Here is a 27289-nt window from a genome sequence, read left to right as displayed (position 1 = left end):
ATAGCTTTTATTGTGGTAGAGGTTTTGTAGATTCACTAAATTGGACTTTTTTCTTATGAGCTTATTCCGTTCCCATTTTTTGTTGATCCATACTTTTGCCCTTGCTAGTCTGTGGTCATTTCCTGTATTAAATCTATTAAGCATTCAGTATTATTTATTATATATCTTCTGTTGGAGAGGATGAAATCTATTTCATTGTAAGTTTGTCCATTTGGGCTTCTCCAAGTCCATTTTTGGTTGATTTTCTTCTGCGAATTCAATAAGTCTTTTTCCTCTTTCATTCCTCTGTCCAAATCCAAATTTACCAATGGAGTTCAGATGGTCATCTCTGCTTCCAATCTTGGCATTAAAGTCACCCATTATAATTATGTAGAATTCTTTAGAATTATTGAATGTGGATTCTAATGTTTCATAGAAATCTTCTATCTCTTCATCTGGATGGTCTGTAGTTGGGGCATATACTTGTATAATTTTCAGTTGGTATCTTTTATTTATGAAGAGGGATGTTATTTTATTAACAAACAGGACATTGTCCTTGATTGTTTTATTTATTAGGAATCCCACACCACCAGTTGAGTTTCTGTCACATTCACAGTGGTAGAGTAGATGTCCATCTTTTAATCACATGAGAGTTTCTTCTTTCCTTCTTATCTCTGAAAGGCCTACAACATCCCATTTTATATGTTCCAATTCCTTCATCAATTCTTCCAATCTATCATCATCCCATAGAGATCTGCAGTTATATGTTCCTACTAATATCCTTTTATCATTGTGCACTGTAGGTGGACTCATTGTAACTAGTGGAGACTGTAGCATATTTTTTGACCCTCATTTAGAGGGTATTTTGAGAATAATATCTTTTTTTTTTTTTTTTTTTTTTTACCAGATGAATTACGAGCAGGAAGAACAGGTTACGTCAACTTATAGATGATGCTTTGACAGATGAGGAGCCATTTAGCAGAGATGATGATAGTGAAATTAATTTATAATTAGTCAGTAACCATGAGTCTGATACAGAATAAGACTGTGAGGAAGAATCTTAAACAATACGTAATCTAATATTGATTAAAAAGATATGGATTTCTATAATACACTACACTATTTGGGTGGGTCTGTGGAACTCCATCTTACCACTTTTGTTACGTTTTCCCACCTCACCAGCCCCAGGTTAAAGCCTGTGTTCAACAGGATGAACTTTATCAAGCCTTTTTCAGCAGGGCTAAGACAGCTAATTCCTAGAGGTGTCAAAGATTTTTCTCCTAGCAACTTGGAGTGCTCTCTCCTGAAAACCACAGAATGCATGTATTCTGTTTTTAAGACACCTACATGTTAAATAGAATGGATTTTTTGATAGTCCCCCACTCCACACACTGCATAAACTATTGGATATTCTGGTTTTAACATATAAATCAAACCATTTTTTTGTTGTCTTTTAATTAGTTAATTTAAATAATTTGCCAATCAATAATTTTCCTCTAAACATTCAGAATTTAATGTCATATCGGTTATTTCTCTATCAAATTTGTAGGGACTCAGTAAATTTGTAGCAAATACAGAAATCATTCATTATAGTGGAAAGTTTTGCCACAGTGAATTTCTTTTAGCTTAGCAATGTACCTATGGGGTCTGATCAGGACATTATACTAGTTATAGTGAGAATCAATTGGATAAGGATTAATTTCTTCTGAAGCATTTTAAGTTTTTGATATGATTGTGGGATCCCAAGTTTGAAGTAAATTCCTGATAGTGCTCACAACATATTGAACTTCTTATGAATTCTTCCCCCTTGCCGCTAATCATGGAAGCATGGACATAATAAAGCTTTCTTACAAGAGTACTTTAGCATATATATAAAAACTCCTTGAGCCAATAACAAGGTGCAGCACAGTAAAAATGCAAAAATGCAGTAAAAATTCAGCGTAAAATTGTAGCATAGAAATATAACTCTACATCTTCAGAACACAAGATGTGCAGTTATGCAAGAGATATTTTGTGTTCTGAACATGTAATTCCTTTATCAAAATCATTTTCGAGAGAGAGAGCACTTTTCCAGAGAGTGTAGCACACAAAGCAGGAAGTCCATACGGATCTATCATACAATCTTAGAAATGCAGCCATTTTGTGAGACCAAAGGAAAGGAAAGAATGAAATATAAATATATATATATATATATACACACACAAACATGGTAACATTTAAGCTAGTTTGATTTACACCTTGATAATAATCTGGAATACTGTTATAATTCCATAAGGACTTGAATTTTCTAATGATTTGCATTAAATCATTTGAATGAGGTAGAGAAACAGCAAAGTAAGAGATGGTAATGCTTGGAGGAACAAGTGATTTGAGTAACTGTAAATGCATTATGAAAGAGGATATGAAAGGATTGCTGGGAAAGCATGAAAAAAAAAAAAGTCAAAATTTTAGTCTATATTATCAACATAATATTACTGAATCAAGGAGGGCTATGAAAACAAATGATTCAATGTGCAGGCTATGCAGAAGAAATGGGTACAAGTTTTTGGACGTATGGTGCGAGTTTGGAGAAAGACTTATATAAGAGGGATGGTCTTAAATGGATTTGGCATAAGGAGCTTGTAGAAATTATGTACTGGGATGAGACATAATGCTGAGAAACTACATATATTGGCCACTGAATTAGAAACCTTTATGCAGATATACATCAATGTCACTTATGTAACATATATGCAAACACAATAAAAAAAAAAAAAACAATACTTGTCACATGCATTCACCACGTGTTCTATGCAAAAACATGTCATCAATATGTTGATCACAATGGGAAAAACAAAGGATCTTCTGAGGTTCAATAAAGAGCTTATTGTGAGTGCCTGGCTGGCTGGAGCCATGATTTTAAAAACAGCAGAGCTGAATGGTTTCTCAAAAGGTGAGATATCTTGAGTGTTATCAGTGGAAAAATAATCCACATTGCTTGTCTAAGAGGCATAACTGATTCTAAGACAGTCTGTCAAGAAAGAGATCGCCATTGTCTGAGAAGGCTTGTATTGAAAACAGAACTCCCTATGTGCAGCAATTGACCAAAACATTTAATGAAGGCTGTTCATGACCGATATCTCACCAAACTATGCACAGAGAACTGAAGAGGATCAGTATTGGCAGTTGCATGGCAGTATAGAAACCAGTGATTTCTGCAAAGAACCAGAAAGTTCATCTACAGTGGTATCAGGCACATCATGACAGAACACTGGAAAAAAAGTCACGTGGTCTGACAAGTCACAATACACCTTGTTCTGTACCAATGGTAGGACGAGAGTATGGTGGGAGTCCCATGAAGCAATGAACCTGGCTGGCTTTATAAACACAACTGAAGGTTCTGGAAGTGGTATCATGGTGTGGGGCATGTTTTTTTGCTACAGAACAGGTCCTCTGAAAGTTGTGTCTCCTCCAAGGAATATCTGAATATTGTTGCTGATCAAGTACATCCTGCAATGTTACTTTTTATCCAGTAAGGTGGTAGTTGTTTCATGGGCAAAAATGCTACTGTTCATCATGCATGAATTGTTTAGCAGTGGTTCGGCAAGCATGGCAGTGATTTTCACCATCTTCCCTGGCCACCACAAAGCCCAGATCTGAACTCCATTGAGAATGTATGGGAAATGTTAGAAAAACAGATCTGGGATTGAAGTCCTCTTCCATCAAATCTGGGCCAGTTAAAGGATGTCTGTTGAACAACTGGTATGTTGTAGACATAGATGGAATCCAACACCTTGTGGAATCTATGTCAGACTGCACATGCACTGTAATTCGGGATAAAGGAGGTCCAACACGGTATTAAATAAAAGTTTCTAATTCAGTGGCCAGTATTTTCATGGGAAAGATGATGAGAATGAGTCAGTTTATTTAATGATATTAATTCACAACACAAAACATAAGAAAATAATTAACCGTTAAATAAACTATCACGTACTACCAACCCATAAGCCTTTCTACTCGGGTGAGAATGTGTGTTTAAGTTCAGCTAAGTATGCAAATATGATAATAATATGTCACTTAAAATGAGAAAGATGCCAATGGGCCAAACAGACTGCAGCTGTTAAGTACACAAAAAAAAAAGATAGGAGGTTATGCCTGCACACAAATGTCATGAATATCAGGAACGAAGAGATTAAGTTTTTTTGCCTGGTGAATACATTATGGCCTAAGATGGTTAAGCATTAGTGAAACCTGAGTCTCAGTCAGACATAACTGCAATCTTTTAGGAAGTACAAAACAGGAACAGGAAAGAAGAGGAATACTACTAATGATATCAGATGATTTGAGTCCATTTAGGATAGAAACCCGTGACAGCAATAAAAGTAATAATGTTCCATGTAGCAACGAGTTTGAGGACTATATCGTACAAAGTGGAAGCTAATAAGTTGAAATATATGGTGGGTGTTGCTACAGACCTGGTGGTTCAGATACTGGGAATAATGAAATACAATGCCAAATTACCGATAGGTAGTAAATGAGTACCCATTATGGGTGACAAATTTTCCAAATATTGATGGGGTAACAGAGAAAACATAAGAATGAAAGAGAATTTATTGAGTTACAAGACTTTCTCAAGTAGCATATAAAAGTAGAAAATCAAGGTCAAAGAGTGTTAGATCTCATCATAGTTTCAGAAGAGATCTCAATTAAGGACTGTTCTACTGCCAGTTGATAACAGTGATTATACTGTACTATCTAGGAGATAGTTAAGTATGTGGATGTTCCAACAGAAAAGGTTACATTTCAAATTACAAAGCTGGAAATTATGACAAACTCAACATAATACCATGTTTGGTCTCTTGGTATCAGTTACTGAATGACAAAGATATCCGCTGTGTGTGCATGGGAACTTTAAAACTGCTTAAACGATTAAGTATTTGAATGTACCTAGAAAGAACAAATATAGTAGGAGTGAAATGGATGCAAAACCTGATTAAGCAAGATATCCATAAGAAGATAATGTGGAAGGAATACCATGAGAATAAGGAGGAGAGGAATTATGAAATATACAGTATAACAAGCCAGAAATGTTATTAGTTGCATGGAAAGCAAAGTTGGAGTGTGAAATGAAACTGGCTATGCAGGCTAAAGGCAACTCTCAAATGAATTTTATCATTATACTGTTAAAAGAAAAAAGAATGAACAAGGAAGAATAAATTTGCTGAATGCAGATGGTAACCTAGTGTCAAAAGCAGATGCAAGTGTTCAAATAATGAGCACTCACTTCACTAAGATCTGTTACGCTGATGTATGCAACATGATGCATAATTTGAGTCCCACCACAGGACAGATCCCCCAGGAATGGAAAGAATGTATGACAGCCCTGCTGCACAAAGATGGTGCAAAAAACCAAAGTGTCCAACTATAAGCAACTCTTGAGTGTGGTGAAGATTTTAGAAAAGTTGGTAAGAACTTGCATGCAGAAATGGGTTGACAGATAAGCTATACTTTGCAAAAAACAGCATGAAAGAAACAATAATTTTACCTCTTTACAAGACATTAATACTGCACTTGGACTAGCGTTCACGTATTGTCTCCTGGGTTTTGATAGGATGAAATTATGGATGAAACAATCCAAACTAGTACAAAAACCAAGTGACGCCACTAGCAGCCATCAGTGCAAGACCCTTGGGGTCAAAACCATGCCTCACAGAACCTTGCATATCCACTTCACCAACATCCGCAACCTCGACTCCAACCTTAATAGCATCCACTACCATCTGCAGTCTGCCAAACTCCACCTACTCTTTTTAACAGAAACTCAAATCTCACCTTCTCACAGCACTATTCATCTCAACCTTCCTAACTATACATTATTTAACTCCTTTCGGCACAAGGGTGACGTCTGTGCATATACCTGCTCTGACATACCCTGCCAGAGAGCAACTAACTTAGAATCGCCCGACTTTGACCTTTTTTGGCTGAAGATATCCCTCCCCCACTCAGTCAAATTCATCTGCTGTCTCTATCGCTCTCCTAATGCCACCAATCACTTTGAGCTCTTTCATTTCCTCTCCTTAAAAGTTGATTTTCTCCAGTCCCACTCTCCTAACAGCGAAATCATCTTCCTGGGTGATTTCAATGTCCATAACACCAATTGGCTTTCCTCTTCCAGTTATACAGATTCTGCAGGCAGAGATGCTGAAACATTTGCAGTCACCAATGACCTCACACAAATTGTTCAAAAACCGACCAGAATACCAGATAATCCAAACCACTCCCCAAATACCCTAGATCTCTTCCTAACTAATGACCCCCTCCAAATATGCAGTGAATGTAGTGAGCCTCCTGGGCAATTTTGACCACAATTTAGTGCTCATCTCTTCCCCCCATGCAACAATGCTTACACAGTCACTCCCACACAAGAGTAGTTTGGCATTATAACAGTGGCAAATGGGACAGTCTCCAAGACTACTATGCTTCATTCCCATGGTTAGACTATTGTTTCCGGTCTTCCAGTCCAAACATATGCACCGAGCGAATCACCAAAGTGATCCTCACTGGCATGAAAACATATATTCCCCACATTACTCAGACTTACCGTCCCCTAACTAAACCCTGGTTCTCCAAAAAATGTGCCAAGGCTGTACAAATGAAAAATCAGGCATACCACAACTGGCTCAAATCAAGAACCCCATCCTCATTCAATGCCTATACTGAAGCCCGTAACAAATGCAAGAAAATTATCAATACTTCCAAAACAGAATTTGAATGGGCCAAATGCAGGAAGCTTGCAGCCTGTCCAAATGGCAGCCGTGCCTTTTGGTCTCTTGCCAAGGCAATTGGCCGTAACTTTTGTCATACACTATTCCCACCTCTATCATACCCAGCTGGCTCAATTGCAACAACACCCATAGAAAAAGCTAATCTCCTGGCATCACGCTTTGCCTCCAATGCACACATAACTGACAACGGCAAATGCCCTTCAATCATTCCAAATGCCCAACATACAATGCCCCCTGTATCCTTTTGCCAAAAAAGACATCACAAACCTGTTGTCTAAATTAGACACAAAAAAAGTCTCCTGGCCCTGACAGCATTCCTCCAATTATCCTGAAGGTCTGTGCATCAGAACTGACTCCTACCCTATGTCACCTGTACACACTCTTTTACTCCACCGGTATATATCCCAAAACCTGGAAACTGGCCTATATTCAACCCATTTCTAAAAAGGGTGACAAATCACTGCCATCTAACTACCACCCTATCTCACTCACTTCAGTCCTATCTAAAGTAATGGAGAAAATCATCAACTCTCAACTCCTAATCTACCTTGAAGGTACTCAGCTATTAAGCGACCACCAGTACGGATTCCGTCAAAGCCATTCAACAGGAGATCTACTCTCATACATCACCCATCACTGGACAAACACCATGGAGAAATTCAGTGAATCCCAAGTAGTTGCACTTAATATCCACAAAGCCTTTGACTGAGTCTGGCACAAAGGCTTACTAAGCAAACTCCCATCATTTGGACTGCCTCAGGACCTCTGCCGATGGATTGCCAGCTTCCTGTCTGGACGCACACTAAGTGTGATGGTAGACGGCTCCCTATCCTCTCACCATCCAACTAAAGCTGGGGTCCCACAAGGTTCAGTTCTCTCACCAACCCTATTCCTTCTATATATTAATGACCTACTTCAGCTGACCTCTAACCCATTACACAGTTTGCAGATGACAGCACATTACATTCCTCCCTTTCATTTGACAAACCCTACACAACTCACTTCAACCCACAGAACATCAACCACCACTACCCTTCATTTTGACCTCCAAGCCATCCGTCAATGGGGCTCAGATAACCTTGTCAACTTCAACGCTGGTAAAACCCAGTTTTGTCTTATTTCTCAGAAAAAAGAACCATTTTCCCCCAGCATTGTTTTCGATAACACTCAAATTCTCAGACAAGATGAAATTTCTCTTCTCGGAATTACGTTGACATCAAGCCTCTCCTGGCATAAACATATCACAACCATTGCATCCTCAGCTTCCAAAAAACTAGGTTTTCTCTTTCGCTCAAGATGCTACTTCACCTCTAAACAGCTGTTAACACTATACAAGTCACAAATCCGCCCAGCTCTCGAATACTGTTCTCACATCTGGAGTGGGGCTCCAAAAAGCTCCTTCAAAATGTTTAACTCAATACAGAGGAGAGCAATTAGACTAATAAATGACCCATCCCTCACCAACTCACTCCCCCCTCTTTCACATAGATGCTTGGTCTCTGCAATCTGTATATTCTATAAATATTTCCATGGGAAATGTTCATCTGAAACAGCATCAATAATTCCCCCACCCTGCACTAAGCCCACTGGAACATGTACAACTGCCACCCAACATCCTTTCACAGTACACCTCGAAACCCACAGAACAAGTTTCTTTTCCACCTCATTCATCCCTGCTACTGCAGTACTGTGGAACAGTCTTCCCCCAGACATATTTCCCAAGGAATACAACATACAGGCATTCAAATCAAATGTAAACAAGTTTCTCCTTTCACAACCCACCACCCATATACGGTACTAACGTACTATAGGTTGACCAACCAACCTCCTGTATATGGGCCCAACATAAAAAAAAAAACAGAACAGTTAAAAGATGATATCTGGATTATAGAATATAGTTTGGGAATATATTAAAGGTATAGGGAATGCAAATACTGTTAAACAGAAGGAAGAGGAGTGATACGCTAGAGGTCAATAAACATCTTAAAGGATGGTATAAGATAGCAATATTTATAGTGAGTTTTTTGTTTTATGAAGCACCCCCATCTCGAAACTAACTACTTTTTGGCTACAATTTATACATGATTAAAGCATGAGATTTCATTTTAAATTAAACTGACCAAATGAAAACATCTTCTCAAAATTAAAATAAAATGGTATACAAACTTACCTTCAGAAGTCCAAATCTGAGTGAAGTAATTTTTTTTTTTGTATATGAATGTAGATTGAATCTAAGAACTATTCATTATAAAAAAATTATGGAAAAGACTACCGTGTTATAGTAAAACTTCAATGTAATATAAACCAAAATAATCGCTCGATATTTCGACCTTCATATGTAGGTCATCATCTGGATTACACACACACACATATATATATATACAAAGAAACAAGCTATGTTACAATCTACATGGTATGCTAAAGTCAGTAATTTGGTCAAACATTGAAACTACTGGCCTGACCTCTGGTGGAAAAAACCTTACTACATCAAAGAAAGAATCCTGTTATTATTACCAATTTGGTTACAAATCATTAAGAGATATATTAAGGTAGAGAGCAACATGCTCTCACATAAATTAGAACAAGACAGTATAGATGGTGGACAATAATACTGAAATTATTGCTCAGGGTCCTAAAGTAAGAGTTTGCTGTAAAACTTGAACTTAAGTGTGCCATCCAAATTCTTGGGATTTTTACTAAGATTAGGATGGTTGATCAAAATTTCACAGGCATCTTTAAATTTGCATTCAAACCAGGTTTTTATACAATGTAGAAAATAGGTACTTTTCCAATCACTTTGATGTAGGGTGTTGTAGCAGATTGTAATGGTGTAGAACTCTAGTTTATTTGATAACCCCTTTGATGTATGAGATAGCTATGGTTTTACTGTAATCTATATTATATGCATTTTTTTTTTATGAAATTTTATGAACAATTTTATTGATGGTATATCTGAGAGGCCTACTTTGCCCAAACTGTTAAATTTAATGTGGGGTTTGTGTTCTTTTTTATGGAAAGGAATTGTGTGTCCGTTTTTCACCAATATAAGATAAGTCACAGGTGCAATGGATACAGTATACTTCAGGATAAGCCAAGTGGGGGAGGGAGGATCCTTAGAGGAATTAAATATTTGTAGAAAATTGTAATAGTGTAGAATTCTATTTTATTTGATAACCTCTTTGATGTATGAGATAGCTATGGTTTTAATGTAATCTATATTATATGCATTATTTTGATGAAGTTTTATGAAGAACTTTATTGATGGTATATTTGCTATAGCCATTATTTATAAATGTACTTCTAATAATTTATAATTCTTGTTTAAGAGCTTGTTCATTAGAACAAATTGTTATAGCTAAGTTTTTGAGGATGTTAATGACTCCAAGTTTTTGTGCAGGGTGGTGATAAGAGTTAGCATGTGTATGTGTGTATATATATATATTAGCCAGTGTGTGTAGGCTTGTGGTAGACGGTGAAAATAGACTGCATGAGGGAAGATAGTGACCAGTGTATCCAGGAAAGGAAGTGAGTTTTGATTTTCACTTTCAATAGTAAATTATATGTGCTCATGTTGTTTATTCAGGTGACTAAAGAAGTTTAAAGTTCGGCAGCTGTGTGGTCAGATAATGAAAATATCATGTATCTAAAGTCCAAATGTAGGTTTTAAAGTAAAGCATCTAGAATATGTTGCTCAAAAGTTCCATATAAAAGTTAGCAATTGGGAGTGGGGGGGGGGGAGTGCTCAGCCCATGGCTGTACCTTCTTTTTGTAGGTAAATTTTGTAGGATTATTCCTGTACAGATATTATCTGTTCTGCAATAGATATTATCTGTTCTGCTGCTGTCAACATAAGATATTTCATTATGTATTCTAACTGCTGCTGAATTTTCTACTGTACTTCTTTAACCTCCTTAAGCAAGCCAAAAGAATATTCAGTGTTACAATCTTCAAGGAAAATTTTGTGAATCATAAGGATCCTGACAACAGCACATTCTGAGATCAGTGCTGGTGAACCTAATCACTCAATACTACCTAAATAATTTTGGCTTGTGCAATGTTTTTTGTTCTTCACATATGATGAATGACAGTTAGCCAAAAAGAGCAGTATTTTTTTCTTTGTTTTATATTTATATTCTTAATATAAAGTTTGCACTGTTTTCAAACTAAACTTCTTTGGATACTCTCTCTCTCACACACAATGAAAACTTTAGAAAAATTAAAACAGAAAAAAAAAAAAAAATTTTATTATGCACTTACATTTCCTATAGCCAATAATCCTTTATCAAACAGAAATACCACTCCAAGAAACAAAAAGACTATTCCAAACCCAGCTAAGCCGACACCAATTTCTGAAATAAAAAAAAGCTGTCAATGTAAATTTTTTCATATACTATTCAAATCTATATAGAAGTGTTTATGTTTACTTAACTTATAACCTCTACATATAATAAGTACAATAGCATAGTTAAAAAAAAAAAAAAAAGCAAAAGAAATTGATGTCATCAGGCCTGCAGGAATGAATATCTCATAAAACCACTCACTGAGATGATTTAGATCTATAATCGTCTCATAAATAAAATGGTTTCAATAATTCCCTAAATAACAAAAGCAATAGCCACTAAACTTTGTACAGCTACTCCCAGTCACACAAACTTGAGGTTTAGATAGTTTGGAAATGAGGGTATTACCTTGAGGGGAAATTCTCCTCACCATAAGCTGATATTATTTAAAATTATTTTCATGCTGATTTCAAAATTTTTGTGTACATTCTAACATATACACAAAAGTTTTGAAATCACCGAAAACTTATAAAAGCTATCAAAGAGTTATTTTCATCCTATCTAGGCTATGCTTAGCCCAAAATTTCTCTCTCTCTCTTTCTGGGTTAATCCATGAGGCTTATAAATATCAGTTTTTGGCTGTTATCTTGAGAGCTGATGGACCTATCAGTAAAAACACTAAATAATAGTTCAATCTAACAGATAAGTTTAGGCGTTGATGGTTATTCATGACTAATTTTTCACGGTATTAACAACACCACAAACACTTTTAACAACAAAGATGTTTTATTAACGCTTATATTTCACTGATTTTCAACTCAGCATCATTAGAGCACAACACACATGTAAACGCGACAGTGAGTGAGTGAAACAATAATTCCCTAAATAACAAAAGCAATAGCCACTAAACTTTGTACAGCTACTCCCAGTCACACAACTTGAGATTTAGATGGTTTGGAAATGAGGGTATTACCTTGAGGGGAAATTCTCCTCACCATAAGCTGAATTGCAAAGGACAAAAGATCTAAAGTCCTATTTTTTGGTGCCCTCTAATGGGGAAAAAAACAAAACAAAAAAAAAAAAAAAAAAACAGCAGTTATCCAGGAGTTTTTCTTAGGATAACCGTCTCCCAAATTTTTGGCAAATTAATGCAACCATATTTGTTAAGGTTGGGAGAATTCTTCAAAGCCATTGCTGACTCAAAAAATAATCTTTCAGATCTATAACGACTCCTAAATAGCACATTCGTTTTCCTCCATCTAATCCTGTGTGAAGGAGTGTCCAAAGTGTGGTCAGCCAGTCCCGACTTGCCATAGTAATAGTAGCGAATGTATCTTTCATGTTCTTCCAGACAGATGTTCACTGATCTTCCTGTTTGCCCATAATAGGCCAAATCACAGTCACACAGAACTTCATACACTCCTGGGTGTGCTAAAGGGTGAAGTTTATCCTTAGGCGAGCGGATCAGAGTTGCCAGCTTGACATGAGGTTTGAAAGTGGTGTGAAGGCCATGTTTCAACAATACTTTGGCTATCTTTTCCAATGTACCTCTGATATAGGGAATAGAAATAATCATGTTGTATTCTTGTGTATTAGGGGAGGGCAGAGTAATGGGCCTATGTAGTGTTTTATCTATTTTGTAGGGATTAGCCGTTGGCTAAGAACGTATGGCGCAGGTATTGGAGTTCAGTGGTCAGAGCTGTATCGTTAGAACAAATGGCTCTGGCTCTGTGTGTAAGTGTTTTTAAAATGGCGTACTGTTGGACTGGATGATGATGTGATTGTTTATGTAGGTATCTTCCTGTGTGTGTAGGCTTTCTATTTACAGAAATGCAGTAATTCTACACACCAGGAGAGATCCAACAAAAAAGTTTATACAACCTCTTCAACATTTACAACTTGAAAACTAATACCTAACTGCACTACTACTTACATCTCAAAAACTACTGTTCCCACACTTCCTTGACTGTCCAAATTGAACTTCACATTTCATGTAAAAGTGGAATTTGCACAACTGGACAGAGAGGAGTAACTGGAATATCAGATCTGACAAATACATATCAAAGGATGTCAAATCTGGCTTTGCTTCTTGATCTGCTGTGAGTCAATATTTTATTCTGCATTTTTAGCAGCCATTTCTTGCCTATCTTCAGATTCTCAAAGCCACTTCAACCCCTTAATGTCCGTGGAGCATAATTTTCTGCAGACCAAGTGTCAAAACAGTCAGACAGCCCAAATTGGCTTCTTCGAATGGAAGAAATGCTAAGCAGTTTGCTATCACTAACAATTAACACAAATTGTTCATTTGCTCTCCTGAATACCACATAATCCTTCCAAACTCCATACCATTTATAAGCAGTTCCCCTTCCAAATTACTGTCTTTTAGCTTTCCTCTTAGTAAACTTGTTAAGGTAAAACCTTAACCGAGTTTCTTTGCCTACAGAATATCCTTCACAACCTGAAAGGAAAAGTAGCAGAAACCTTTCCACAGTCTGTTGTTTCTATTCTCCTGGTCCAAATGAACAACAAATAATTCTAGCTGGAATGAAGGCCTTCATCACCAATTAGCCAGCCTACTTCGGCTAACTAGTTAGCATACTTGCTCTCCAACCAACAGGGCACAGGTTCTAATTCTGTGGTGGTGATGGATGTTTGCGATTGTCTTTAGGTAGATGAATTTCATTGCTTGGTGGGAGGCCATCCCATTTATTGGAAGCCTGAAGTGGCTTGAAGAAGTTTCATGTTTGATCTCTAGAGCAGGGTTCTGGACTATCTAACAATCAATAAAAAAATTACAAAAAAAATATATAAATTTCATAAAAATGAAAAAAAAAAAATCCTTAGCCCATCCATGATGCATATGCAATATAGATTTACTAATAACTTTACATGGGTGGGAACAACATAAATTCAACTAAGAATCCTGACCTAGATGGTGATTGAGATATTTGTTTGACCAGGAAAGTCCAAGAAAAAAAAAAAAAGTGCATATCATAGATGGTTCAAGACTGGCAACAATTTGCCCACATGGCAAAGACCTATAAAAAAAAAAAAAAAATCCAAATCTAACTGAAAGGCTCTTTCAGTTAGATTTGTGCAGAAAACTTACCACCTGCTCTGAAATGACGTCGAGCCTTCTGGACCATATGGTATCATCACAATATCTCTCAAGGATAAGGTCAATTTCTTGGCATAAAATTCTTCTCTAACTTTTGCAAGGATAACTACTGCAAATTACCATACACTATACTATGAACAATTTACTCTATCTCCCCTGGTCTTTTGTTCTATCTTCCCTGAATTCTGGTCCTGAAGGTATCCCATGGTTGAACCTAGAGCTTATGCTCCAGAACTGGCAACCTATTTATACTGCCTTTACAACTTTCCATACTTGTTTGGAATCTGCCCTACTATCACTTCAGTTTCCTTGAAAATCATTTTATCAGCCTACATTCTTACTATCTGGTAGGATACCAATTGATTAGTGACCAATAATATGAATTCTGCCACTGTTATTCCACATATTTCCTAGCTACCATCACCAACATTGTTCATTTGAATTTACAGTCAAAGCAACTAAGATTATGAGACAAGTATATTGTCTTAACAGTGTGTGTGTTCCTCTGACCAGTTCATAAGTTTCATCTTTTGCAAGATGAAACTTATCAACCTTTGGGCATAAGCTATGAAAGGATTTAGAGTAAATCACACAATCACTCTCAACATTTCCAGGGCATCTGACTGGGTTTGATACAAAGGTCTGCTTACAAGGCTATATCATCTTATGGTTTCCACGCTTTGCAAATGAGTTGCCAGTTTCTTCTCTGGTAAAAAAAAAAAATTAAATAAATAAAATAAAAAATAAATAAATAATACAATTTAAAAAATATGGTTCATTGCAGCATTAGCACATGATACTGTTTTAAGCCAAATATCCTGAGCCAGTTGAGGCAACAAAAAATTCAGACCAGATTTTTTAAGATCAAATATTAGAGCTAGAGAATATGCAACTATTACAGATATTTGTTTCCTATCAACAAGTTTCTCCTAAACTGGTCTATTATTTCATTATTTAGGTTATATTTGGTCATTCAAACATATAATTAAAATGAAATATATATTGATCTTTAATTGACCATGATTTATAAACATCTAATACCAACAAGTTTCACCGATGGGGTTGTCCTGCTTCTTTGGGGCTTATAACGATTAAAGAAAAAACTCAAAGTGGCTAGTACAGAGAAAATGGAGTAACACTATCGTATAAATTAAACATTAAAATAGAATGCGTAACATTACACGCATGGAGCGTGTTGTGTTAGTCACTGTTATGAGAGCATGTTCTGTAGTTTTGAGCGAAATTAAATTCTGGCAGACTGAGTGATCTTATTAAGGTTTTCTATGTCAGCTATTATGATTCCCTGGTTTTTGTTAAGATTTTCTCCAGAACGGAGGACTACAACGGCTTCCTTGAAATATCTACAATGGAAATCTTCTAGGTAAGGCATGGAGCTGCTATCCCAATCAATGGTATGGTTAGTAATCGCAAAATGATGGGCTAGACCTGAGTTGTCTGTTCTGTTGTTATTAACATCTCCTATATGTTCTTTTTTTCGAAGCTTCTCGACGTCTGTCCTATATAGTCTAGACCACAAGCACATGGGATGCTGTACACTCCAGCATGTTTGAAAAAAGCATTAATGTCTTTTGGCGATCTTAAAACGTGAGGGACAGTCTTGACTGGTTTGAACGCAACTCTGATTGAAAGGTTTAAAAAGTTTTGCGATCTTTTAGGACACTGTACCTGCATAAGGAATAACTATGGATGAACTGTATTGAGTGATGGTAGGTTGTTGTTGTGGGGGGGGGGTTATATGAAGGATCTTGTTGATTAAATTCCTTAAAAAGCATTTTTTTATTAATGTCTCTGATATATGAGTAATTTCATCATAGTTCTTTTTCTTCTGAGATGATGCTCTTGAGTATTATGCTGAGCTTCTGGGAAATATGGTGAGTTGATTTAAAATAAAGGCAGCATCCAGTGTGTGTTGGTTTGTGGTAGACTGTTAGTTTGATATGTCCATCTGCTAGTTTCTTGATTAGGGTATCCAAAAATGGTAGTTGATTATCTTTTTCCAGTTCCAAAGTGAATTGTATTTTTTGATGAAAAGAATTAATTTTGATTAAAAAGTCCAAAAGAGCTGTTTTTGTGTGTCTCCAAATTATGATGACATTGTCTACATACCTCCATCACACTAAAGGTTTAGGGTCTAATTTTGAGAGGATGTCTGTTTCTAGCTTTTCCATGAACATATCTGCACAGGGTGGCAAAAGGGGACTGCCCATAGTTAAGCCATTTAGTTGCTCCTATATCATTTCATTCCATTTAAAATAATTAGATTTAAGGCAATGACGAAAAAGGTGAGCCGTACCTTCAGGGAAGAGATTGTATAGGATACTAATAACTACTTCTTCTACTGGGATATATCTTTATTTACCAATATCCCAGTAGAAGAAAGTCCTCCGTTCTGGAGAAAATCTTAACAGAAACCAGGGAATCATAATAGCTGACATATGGGAAAGCTTAATAAGATCACTCAGTCTGCCAGAATTTAATTTCACTCAAAACTACAAAACGAGCTCTCATAACAGTGACTAACACAATGCACTTCATGCGTGTAATGTTACGCGTTCTGTTTTAATGTTTAATTTATACGATAGTGTTACTCCATTTTCTCTGTACTAGCCACTTTGAGTTTTTTTCTCTTACTGTTATAAGCCCTGAAGAAGCTGGACAGCCCTGTCGGCAAAATTTGTTGGTATGTTTATAAATCATGGTCAATTAAAGATCAATATATATTTCATTTTAATTATATGGTCTATTATTGGTCAGGTGTTTGATCTGATCAGTTCTTACATATCAATCTTAAAAAAAAAAAAAAAGCACTCTTACTGCATCAATCAACCTGTATCTTAGTCTTCCTCTGGGCATGTAAACTACGTCATGATAACTGGCTGCTCTCTTCACACATCTCTATGCCAGAATACTTCACAGTACTGCATGTTTTGACCATGCTTTTCCTACTATATATAAATGACCTTCTCTCACTAACCACAAATTGCATCCACTGTTTTGCTGATGACACTATAATATTCTCACTCTTCATTGGTAAGTCTTGTGGAGCACTCAATCATTCCAACCCTCAAGGTTGGTGCCAGTCAGGACTAACTCCATATTTTATAGGGCCCTATGCAAGATATAAATACAGAACATAAAATTTATTGAAAAAAAAAAAAAAAAAACTGGACCTGGAAATTTGTGGAACACAAACACATTTTCTACTCAGTACATACATGCATGCTCATGTTACATTTTGGATAGAAAAATAGATTTCATTTATAGATGCAAAAATATATTTATTAAATCTTTTACATATTACAACTTGCAAAGAGTTAACTGCTGACAAATATCCTTGACAAATGTAAGATTGCAAATAATTTTTCAAAAGAATATATGCATATAAGTAATAATGGGTGACCAGAAAAATGCCTGATGATTAGTAATGCCCAGTCTAAGAGCATTATATTTTCATTATTGCATCATCTCAATCCTAACGACAACTATAACTGCCACTGCATAAATTTCCCAATTTAAAAATGCTATGCATTTGTTCTGTAAAAAAATTAATAATTTAATAAAATAGAATTGATGAATTTTTCATATTTATGTCTTGTACCAAGCAAAGGGCTCTCAAAGTGCAGAGTCCATGCAATCACACACTCAGTGTCAGAGCCTTGGATACTGGTCATGCTACATTTGTGTCCAAAACCTAAGGACAAATGCTATTTCTGAAGATTACAACCGCAAATTCAGTCAAATCGTTTTGTGGCAATTTGTATAACTGATGATTTTGAGTAGAAAGCAGGTACACATTCAAATTTTCGAATCACATGCAAAGGGACTACGTGGAGAACTCAACAGGAAAAAAGGCAAAAGGTTGAGCTAAGTGAATTGTCTGAAGGAAGCTCTTTTCATGAAAGAATAAAGTTGCAAACTTGGATGTCTTGTAATGTCTGAAAGACATCTAGACAATTTCACGTGGGTAAGAATTAATGGAAAGCTTGAAGGCAGCAGAATTACTGGTGAACGCTATTGCAACAAAGTTCTTCAGCATCATGTTCAATTTTTATGTGGTACTGTAGGAGAAGATTCATTTTATGAATGACAATGCCACACCACATCGTACATGAGCAGTGGAGATACTTCTGGAGACTAAGGATATTAATCTAATAGAGTAGATATCACAAGCTATGTAATCAACACATTCCCCAGATCTCCACCCCATAAAACATGTTTAGGAAGCAATAGGGAGATGCATTGCTGCATGAAATTCCCCTCCAGAACAAACGATGCCTTATGCCTGCTCTGAAGCAGGAGTGGGCCAGTTTGCCTCAAGAACTGGTACAATGTTGTGAGAGCTGCATCGTAGTTCAGAGTGGACATATTCCATACTGAAATGTCTCTCCGCATAGTTTTATGTAAGCACTGTACATTAATTCCTTAAGAAAATTATAACCTTTACCAAAAATGTATTACCATTTAAATTGTATGAAATTTATTACTACACGGGCACCTCTATGGAGTCCAAAGACTCATCACAGGAAACCTCAACTATCCACACAATCTATCATACCTTCCACTGAACCCATTAACAGATAAAACATTCACAACTGACTGTGGCAACTCATTCCACTTATTCACAACTCTCCAAGGAAAAAAATCTAGTCCTCATACCCCTACCAACAACACTTTTATTCAACTTCCAGGAATGACCCCTTGTTCTGGCCCCTTCAGCCAAGTGCTGAAACAATCCTATTGATTCCCCCAGAATCAATCCTATAAAACCCTTTAAGCAACTTAAATGTTTCTATAATATCCCCTCTTTTTCCCCCCATCAACTTGTGCAATCTACACACCTTCAATCTATCTTCATAGGGAACATTCCACAGACCACTCACCATCATTTTCACTTGCCCCCGAATCTTCTCCACCACTTCCTCATCCCAAGACACCCAGACTTGAGCAATTCAGATGTGGATGTATCAAGGCCTTATAAAGAGGAATAACAACTTCCTTATCTTTAACTCTGTCTACCATCACAACTAAATCTCTAGCTTCATCTATTTCCTGGAGTACAGTGCCATCAATGTGATACACAGCTTGTCATCTATTTATCCCAAAATGCATAACTTTACATTTCTCCACATTAAACTGACATCCATTATCTTTTGTCCATACTGACAGCCTATTTAAATCATCCTGTAAGCTTACAACATCACTTTGATTAACTATTACTCTATTACTAACTAATTACTCTTGATTACCTAATTTCGCATCATCAGCAAACAATTGAATATTTCCTTCAGGTTATTTCTTACATCATTTATGTACAAATTAAACAGCAATGGTCCCAGCACAAAACCTTGCAGCACACTACTAGTCGCCTGTTTTCGCCTCGATTCTGCTCTTCCATATACCACTTTTCGTTAACACAATTTATAACACGTTTTGTATAATATAATTTATTGGTATGCTGGCAATAAATTTAAGTCTGCATTTGGTTGTAGTTGTGAAAATTTTTTCATATACAGGTAAAAATGTAGTTTGTCCTTAGCTTTTGAACACCAGTGTATTATCCAATGGAATCAGGAAACTCTGTGAACTTTGACAATATATCAAAATGCAGTCTTGTCTTGCAAGAGAAATTTTCTTCAGATCAAGAAGAAAAATCTCATCTTTATCCACTCCAATCTCAATGAGATTGGTGTCCTTATGGTGCAGGGGAAAAACAACTTCAGTCCATGATATTGACTTCCAAAAAAAAACTTAATTAAATTTTCCTTGTTGTCAAAATGCAAGTAAACATAGCATAAAAAAATAATAGATATGGTACATTCATGTATATTAAGCATAATTAATTTAAATAGTACTTAAAAATTAAAAAAACAAATGGCAAATAATGGCCTTTTTGTCGAAATGGACTGAAGTTGTTTTTCCCCTGTACCCTTCATATATAAAGAGCTGCAGCTGCCTAGCACCCCTTTACTGTGCAACTGCTAACACATCAACCTGCTTCTACTCATTCTCTTTTATTCTGTCCTCTGGAACAGCCTTCCTCAAGAAGTGTTTCTAAACAACTACAGCTTGCAACTCTTCAAAAAAAAAAATAAATAAATAAATAAACTTCTATCTCAGTCCTCATCTGTATCCCACATATGGCATTGATTGATGTACATGTAGGTCCCTCAAACTCGCGTATGGGATCAATATATATATACACACAACAACTCACTGTCTCTGCTGCTTAATTCTCCAATTACACACAATGACATCTACTGCCCACCACCAACAATTGTGTTTTTTGGCTGTAAATTGTATATGTTCATGTTGTTCTGATGCTCTCCCCTTTTGCTCTTGTCCCATGACATCACTTGTGAACCTCAAAAAATTGTCTTGATAAGTTGATATATTACATATGCTGGGGAAAAAAAAAAATTGTGATTTTCTTCACTCAAAAGGTTGTTCAGGCTGTTGTTTAAATATGAAATGCATAAAATGGCCTGCATATTACCAGATGGTAAAAACAAAAGCCAAAGTGGATCACATTGCAATCGAAGGTGGTTTTAAAAATTCACTATTAGATCTCTCAAAGCAAGAAGAGAGGCTGATTTAGAATCTGATCATTACTTTGACAGCTAAACTTAAAATTGTGTAGGATTTAGAAAATTAAAAAAAAATCCATCCAAGTTAAAAATGAATAAAAGAAAGTTTTATGTTATAATAAAGATAGATTTCAAATTTTGGAGAGTGAGAAACAAGAAATCAGTAACGAAGAAAACCCAGAACACAGTAGAAATAATGAGATTGCAAGAGACTGTTTGGGTACTTAGAAAGAAAAATTAACAAAGATTATTATTGTTATTATTGCAAGGGCAGTTACGAACTTAGGAGAGAAGATACAGGAGGCAAGGTTGAGATGGTTTGGTCATGTGATGAGGAGGGAGGACGAATATGTGGGAAGAAGGGTCATGCAGATGGATGTGCAAGGAAGGCGGAAGCGTGGGCGGCCAAAGAAGAGATGGAGGGAGCTGGTAGAAGAGGACTTGAAGATGAAGAACTTGGATGTGGTGACAGCCCAAGACAGGAAGGTGTGGAGGAGACTCATAACAAACAGTGACCCCACTTAAGTGGGAGAAGCTGCAGAAGAAGAAGAAGATTGCAAGGGCACCTCCTTGGAGTCCAAAGCCTCACCAATTTATCCACACAAGCTATCATACCTCTTCTTGTTAAAAAAAAGTGCTAACAACTGACTCTGGCAACCCATTCCATTCATTCACAACTCTCCAAGTGAAAAATCTAGTCCTCACCCCTCTACTAACCACACTTTTACTTGATTTCAAGGGATGACCTCTTGTTCTGCCTCTCTAGCTAAATGCTACAACATTTCCCCTGCTATATATAGCAAAAGAACTCTGAGATTTTGCTTGGCTAGTTGTTTCTTCTCGTAATCTGATTTTGCCTTCCTTATCATGCTGGTCACCCTTTTTGCCTGACCCTTGTACTATTCATAGCTTTACTAGTCACCTTTCTCCTTATATACCCTCCACAGCATTTTCTTTTTCTGAAGCTCATGCTTAATGATATTATTCATTAACCCTCTTTATCTTAGGTATACAATTTAATATAGCTTCTTCTAGATTCACTTTAACTATCTCCCATTTACTATTAACATCCTTCCCTTGCAGGGTTTTATGCCATGGAAAGCTTCGAGCTTCCTTCTAAGCTTGTCATAATCATCTGCCTTGTAATTCCACATATACTCCTTCATGGTCTGCATGGATACGTGACCTGCAAAACCAGATTGATCATAGTCTTGATTGCAGATGTTTTGTGTTCATCTATACAGATGGTGGCTGATCTACCTGCCTGTTTGAAGTATGCCAACTTGCAAGAACAAGGTGCTTTATATACTCCAAGCTCTGAAAGTTGAGGGAGCAGATCTTTAGTGGAACTGATAGGATAGCAAGTTTTCGGTGGGCCTTAAAAGCCATGCAGAGGTTGTATTTTTTAAAAGACCTGGGTATTTTTTTGTATGTATCCTGGATGTAGGAAGATGGTAATGGCATTCCTCCTAGATGAGTCTTTGACTCCATAGGATCTTGAAATAATAATAAATCCTGAAAGGACGGCTGGAGGGGGATCTTTTATTAATTTTGTAAGAACTATAGCCATTGGATAGGAAGGTGTTGTGTATATGGTTGAGTTCTGTTGTAACAGAGGTTCCACCGGAACAAAGATTGTAAGCACTATTGGTTATAGCTTTAATGATGACATATTGTTAGAGGGATGATAGTAGGAAAGTTTGTCAATGCATATGCCTAGGTGAGTGGATTTTCTGTATATATACTGTGAAAGAGAGGCTACCACTTGGAGGGTGTGTCACTAAAGCATCTAGGATAGAGTAAACTACCGTTAGTTTCCTTTTTCATATTAAGATGAAATGTAGATTATTGAGATGACAGAGGAAGAAGTGTAATGTGTCTGGGCCACGAAGTCAAACAGAGAACACATCATCTACATATCTTAGCTAGATAGAAGGTTTGAGGGGCTGAGTCTATAGCTTGGTTTTCAAAATATTTTATGTAAAAATTGGCAAGTGGGGGCGACCTAGCAGTTCTTCCCCTCTATCTGCATGTGAATTTTGCTCTTCCAAGAAAAATACCCAGAATTAATGGCAAAGGAAAAGAGATCTAAGTGTCAGAAGGACAAACATTTTTTAAGAATGTTGTTGTGTCCTATTTCTTTAAATTTTATAGTTTCTCAATGTTACATATAAAGCCTTTCCTATGTGTGTCACGTGGTACCTCTGAAGCACAAAGGGATAGCCTCAGGGTCGAGCCAAGACCAATGTGGCAGAGCCTTCGTAATCTACCTCTCTTAAAGTTCTAAGAAATTTATATTTTTACGCTGCGCCACTTAGAACTCTTAGATTAAAATAAATTATGTTAATCAAGAAGATGAACTGAATAACACTAGATTTGCAATCGTGACCTTAATCGTACTCTAGAAGTTTCCTGCTCAGATTCGTAACAATTTAGAAGTGGTGCATCGGATTCCATACACAGACAATCTTGGTTAAATATAGTAAGGTTTATTAAACACTAAATATACAGCTAGTAATACAAAAAAAATTTCTATTCTAAGTAAGTTATAAATCAAATTAAATCAATCAACATGAACACCCTCAACAGATATGATCATCAAGACACAATTTACCTTATGCAACTCACACAACTTATAAATCCTACATTACATTCATAATCCATATCAATATTCATTCATATACAATAATTCAAATTGTTTAATGATTATCCTTTCATGATCTGCTATGTAACTAAATTTTGCTATAGTCCTATCTTATAATTCTATCTGAGTCCTACACTATCAAAGTTTCACATAACATTAAGTGTTCAAGTTATACACAAACAGAGAACAAATTTTCTACTTATCCACACATGATAGTTCCTCACTCTTTCTGCATCATCACCAGTTTGTCTTTCATTCAATTGGACATTCCTTCGGTATGTCAATCTGTCTCAGGGACTAGAATTTTCCAATCATTGATATGCTCAAGCGATCTTTTCATGACCACCTCGGTCACAGCTTTCGGGGCACGTATTTTTTCCAACTCTAAGCGGCATGGCCTGCTGCTGCCTCCTGGGAGTCCGTGACTAGGCTTCCAGCAGAAACATCGTCCGAGCGCTCAGGAATAGAGTTGCTCCCGCAACCGTCCAGCCAATGAAGACCCAGCACCAAGAGAGCTGGTCAACAACCACGGGAAACGAAAAGAGAGAAGAGAGCCAAGGGGGGGGGGGTTCTAACCCTTTTATATCTCCTCCCTACCGGCAATCAAGTAACTTAGGTCGTTCACCTGGCACATAGAATTTTTGTCACATGGGTCTGACCTCACAACGTCCGTTTTCTCTCTCCGCTTGTTTTCTTCATGTGCTGTGAGCACGCGACTGCCGGAGGCAACCGTCTGCTTACCCCCGAACTTTGAGCTTTTGTTCACACAGATTATCTTTGTCATTTCTCTTGCAAGTTATTTCACATCAACGGTAATATCAACTTACATTTATCATTGGCATTTTTTTCTTTTATCAAGTAAATAAAGTCTTCTTGAGTAATTTCACAATTCCTTCCCTTTAAAACTAATGTATTCAATATTATACAAGGAGCATAACAACACATACTTAGAAACAAGCATATATATAAAATTTCTTATGGGGTCTTTGCCTGTTAAACGATGATAAGTGGAATCTTAGTATTCTAGACTTATCAAAGTTCAACAGTGTTAAGGTCAAAGCTTATCAATATATATGCATTATTTAAAGTTAGATTTTCAACATAGGTTTTGACCAGTGAAGGAGGGGGGGGGTAAGAGAGTTTGCTGCTGTTTTGATCATTTCTAGCATGCGGTAATGGTGGCATCTAAAATAGGTCTTAGGGAGAAAACTGGATTTATGGAAATACAATAATATTTAAAATAATTGTTTAAAATCTGACTTCTGAAACAATACAAACAGCGATACGTGCCGTTTGGAGAGTTGTGATAAAATAAATCATTTGAAAACACACACACACACAGTAAATCCTTGTGCATAAGTTGAATGAGGCAGTTTTGACACGTTCATTTAAAAGGTTAGTTAAAGCTATTTAGTCTTATTTTAATAAACAGAACCTAAGAAAATGAAAGTTTATTCAGTATCCTATTGAATACATAAACATAAAAGCAATATAACTGTAACAAAACTAATGCAAACAGTATTACATATTTTCATTATGAATACATAATCCTGTACTACTACATATATGTACAGTCTACACTACTGCGGCTCTTTTATCCCCCACCCTCTGTTGTAATTAATCATTTATATCATGCATCTTATTTTTTTCCCCTCTTGCATTAGCATGACTTATCAGCATTCATGTCTTTAATTCAAATCACCTATAATTTTTTCATTTCTTGTATTGATATGCCTCTCTTTTTGGAAGTGACTGGAGATCGTATTGGCATTGAATTTTTCATGTGCTGCATAATGCAAATTATCTTTATAACAGTGATTCATTCATTTTGTAAGCATATGTAATGTCTATGAACTTATCTTTTTTCATCTGTTTAACATCTGCTTTAGTCTCAATAGTTATAATGCACCTCTTCTTGCTGTTGTGAATACATGCATTCTCATCACTTATGTTTCTCAGACATATTTAAAGTTTATATTTTGTCTTCAATTAGTACTATGTGGGTTCACTAACAAGACTGTCAAAGGTTGAAACAAAGAAAATAAGGATAACACTATCAGCTGTAAATCAGTTTACTAAGAAAGTCATCTATTATGGAATGGTTCATGTAAGGCAACAGCAACTGTAATTCCACATAACTCGAATCTGTGTAAGTCAAGGACTTACATAGATGAGTCCATGGAGGCTTGGAAGTAATATATATTATATATATATATATATATATTAGTAATAGCTCATCCACTCAGTATAAGAACAGAATGAACTCTTAACCTGACTAATCACAAAGGTGATTTTGGATTACTTGCAGAATAGAACTTTTTTTTTGCCATGTCACATGGCAAGAGCCACTGTGTTGGTGCTGTGGGAAACCACCAAATGGTTGTTCACAAAGGCAAGCTTGCAAAGGGCTATTGAAAACCATATGCTGTTGCTGCAAACCATGTTCAACTTATCAATGGTGCTGATATGAAATTCTTTTTTTGAATGCAATGAAGATGTTAAATATAAAATCAGAGTGTTAGAGAAATATTTGAAAAATAGTCCACAAGAATCATAACTATATCCCAGTTGATTAGAAAAATGTTGTCTACTACTATTCAGCTTCAAAAAGCTTTGAAGTTGTTGCAGTCACTCACACATCAAATGCTATTTCACCATGAGACAATAAATCAGAATCATTAAATCTGACAACAAAATCATAAATATCCTATGGAAAAATAAATTATATTTAAGTGGCAAGTACAAGTTATTTTTATTACGTAGGTAATAAAAAAAATAAATAACTTGCAGTGCATCTGTTCTTTGCAACCCTAATGATATGGAATTACACTGCCTGCATAACTAAGTTACTAGTATAAAAGTAAAATTTGTATTTTTTAATGGTGACGTAAAAACTCTCAACATGTAATTTGTCTAGACTGTCTAGGCTAAAGGTATAAAAATAACAGACTTTGACTATTTTTGTTTTGAAGGCACCTATCAAATGTATCCCTCATAATATATATATATATATATATATATTTTTTTTTTTTTTTATTACAAACTGAGGCAATTTTTCTTCAGAGAAAAACCAGAGGTCAGACTAGGGTAAACAAAACACTTAGATTCATCTTACTTTTGTGTAGTGTCATGCAGCTTGTGTCCTGTACATATGTATGTTTTCCTGATGTCAAAAGGGGTTGAAACATCAAATATTATTTTCTTAATTTTAAGTAATTATTCCATGTGTGCTTTTGTCTCCATAAGTTCTTCACTATGAATGCTGATCACCATATATAACCTTAAAAGAAAGAATTTTCTTCAGAGAAGAAAGGCTTCAATCAAGGTGGTTTGGGGCATACATATTCCACTACATTTTTAAAATTAAATACATAAAAACAAATTTGTGGATTTAACCTAGGTCCTAATGGATAGAGTATGCAGGAAAAAGACCACTTGGAACACCAAAGCAGGTGGCTGCCATACTTTTTTTTTAAAGTGTCTAAAAATGAAAATAAGAAATAAAAAAGTACACACCTTGAACATTAAAGTGGCAGTTAAATATATATATATATATATATATATATATATATATATATATGTAATTACTAATAAAAAGAGCCAAAAGGCTTCAGTTCTGCAATGTAAAATTATATAAGTCAAATGGATATTAGATCCGGCATTATTTCAACTGAATGTAGAAACTATGAAAGTTTCGTAACGTAAGTTGACCAGAGAGCTTACGGGAATACATTCTCCGGCATTCACGAGTTGCCTTAGTATGGACCATATAGAAGACATAGGTGCCACCCGAGCATCTATATTATTATTATTATTATTCAGGCCTCCAAGGAGTCAAAAGACTCATCGAGGGAGGTCCTTCCTAAGACAAAGTCTGTCAAGACTCATCGAGGGGAGGT

General features: G+C 36.1%; 1 protein-coding gene across 1 annotated transcript in view; it reads right to left on the bottom strand.

Annotated features, from left to right (window-relative positions):
• Positions 1 to 27289, bottom strand: part of LOC150092735 (vesicle transport protein GOT1B) — an 81031-nt gene that overhangs the window by 39423 nt on the left and 14319 nt on the right. The window contains exon 2 of the mRNA XM_090414682.1: positions 11001 to 11092. Within this exon, the coding sequence (XP_090270808.1) occupies positions 11001 to 11092 (92 nt within the window). The remainder of the gene's footprint in view (positions 1 to 11000; positions 11093 to 27289) is intronic.

This window comes from Typopeltis vanoorti, chromosome 25 (assembly GCF_054136105.1).
Source record: "Typopeltis vanoorti isolate ZY-2024b chromosome 25, IOZ_Tvanoo_1.0, whole genome shotgun sequence".
NCBI classification, from domain to species: Eukaryota; Metazoa; Arthropoda; class Arachnida; order Uropygi; family Thelyphonidae; genus Typopeltis; species Typopeltis vanoorti.
Note: the sequence above shows the minus strand (reverse complement) of the source record. Positions and strands in the feature narration are given on the sequence as shown.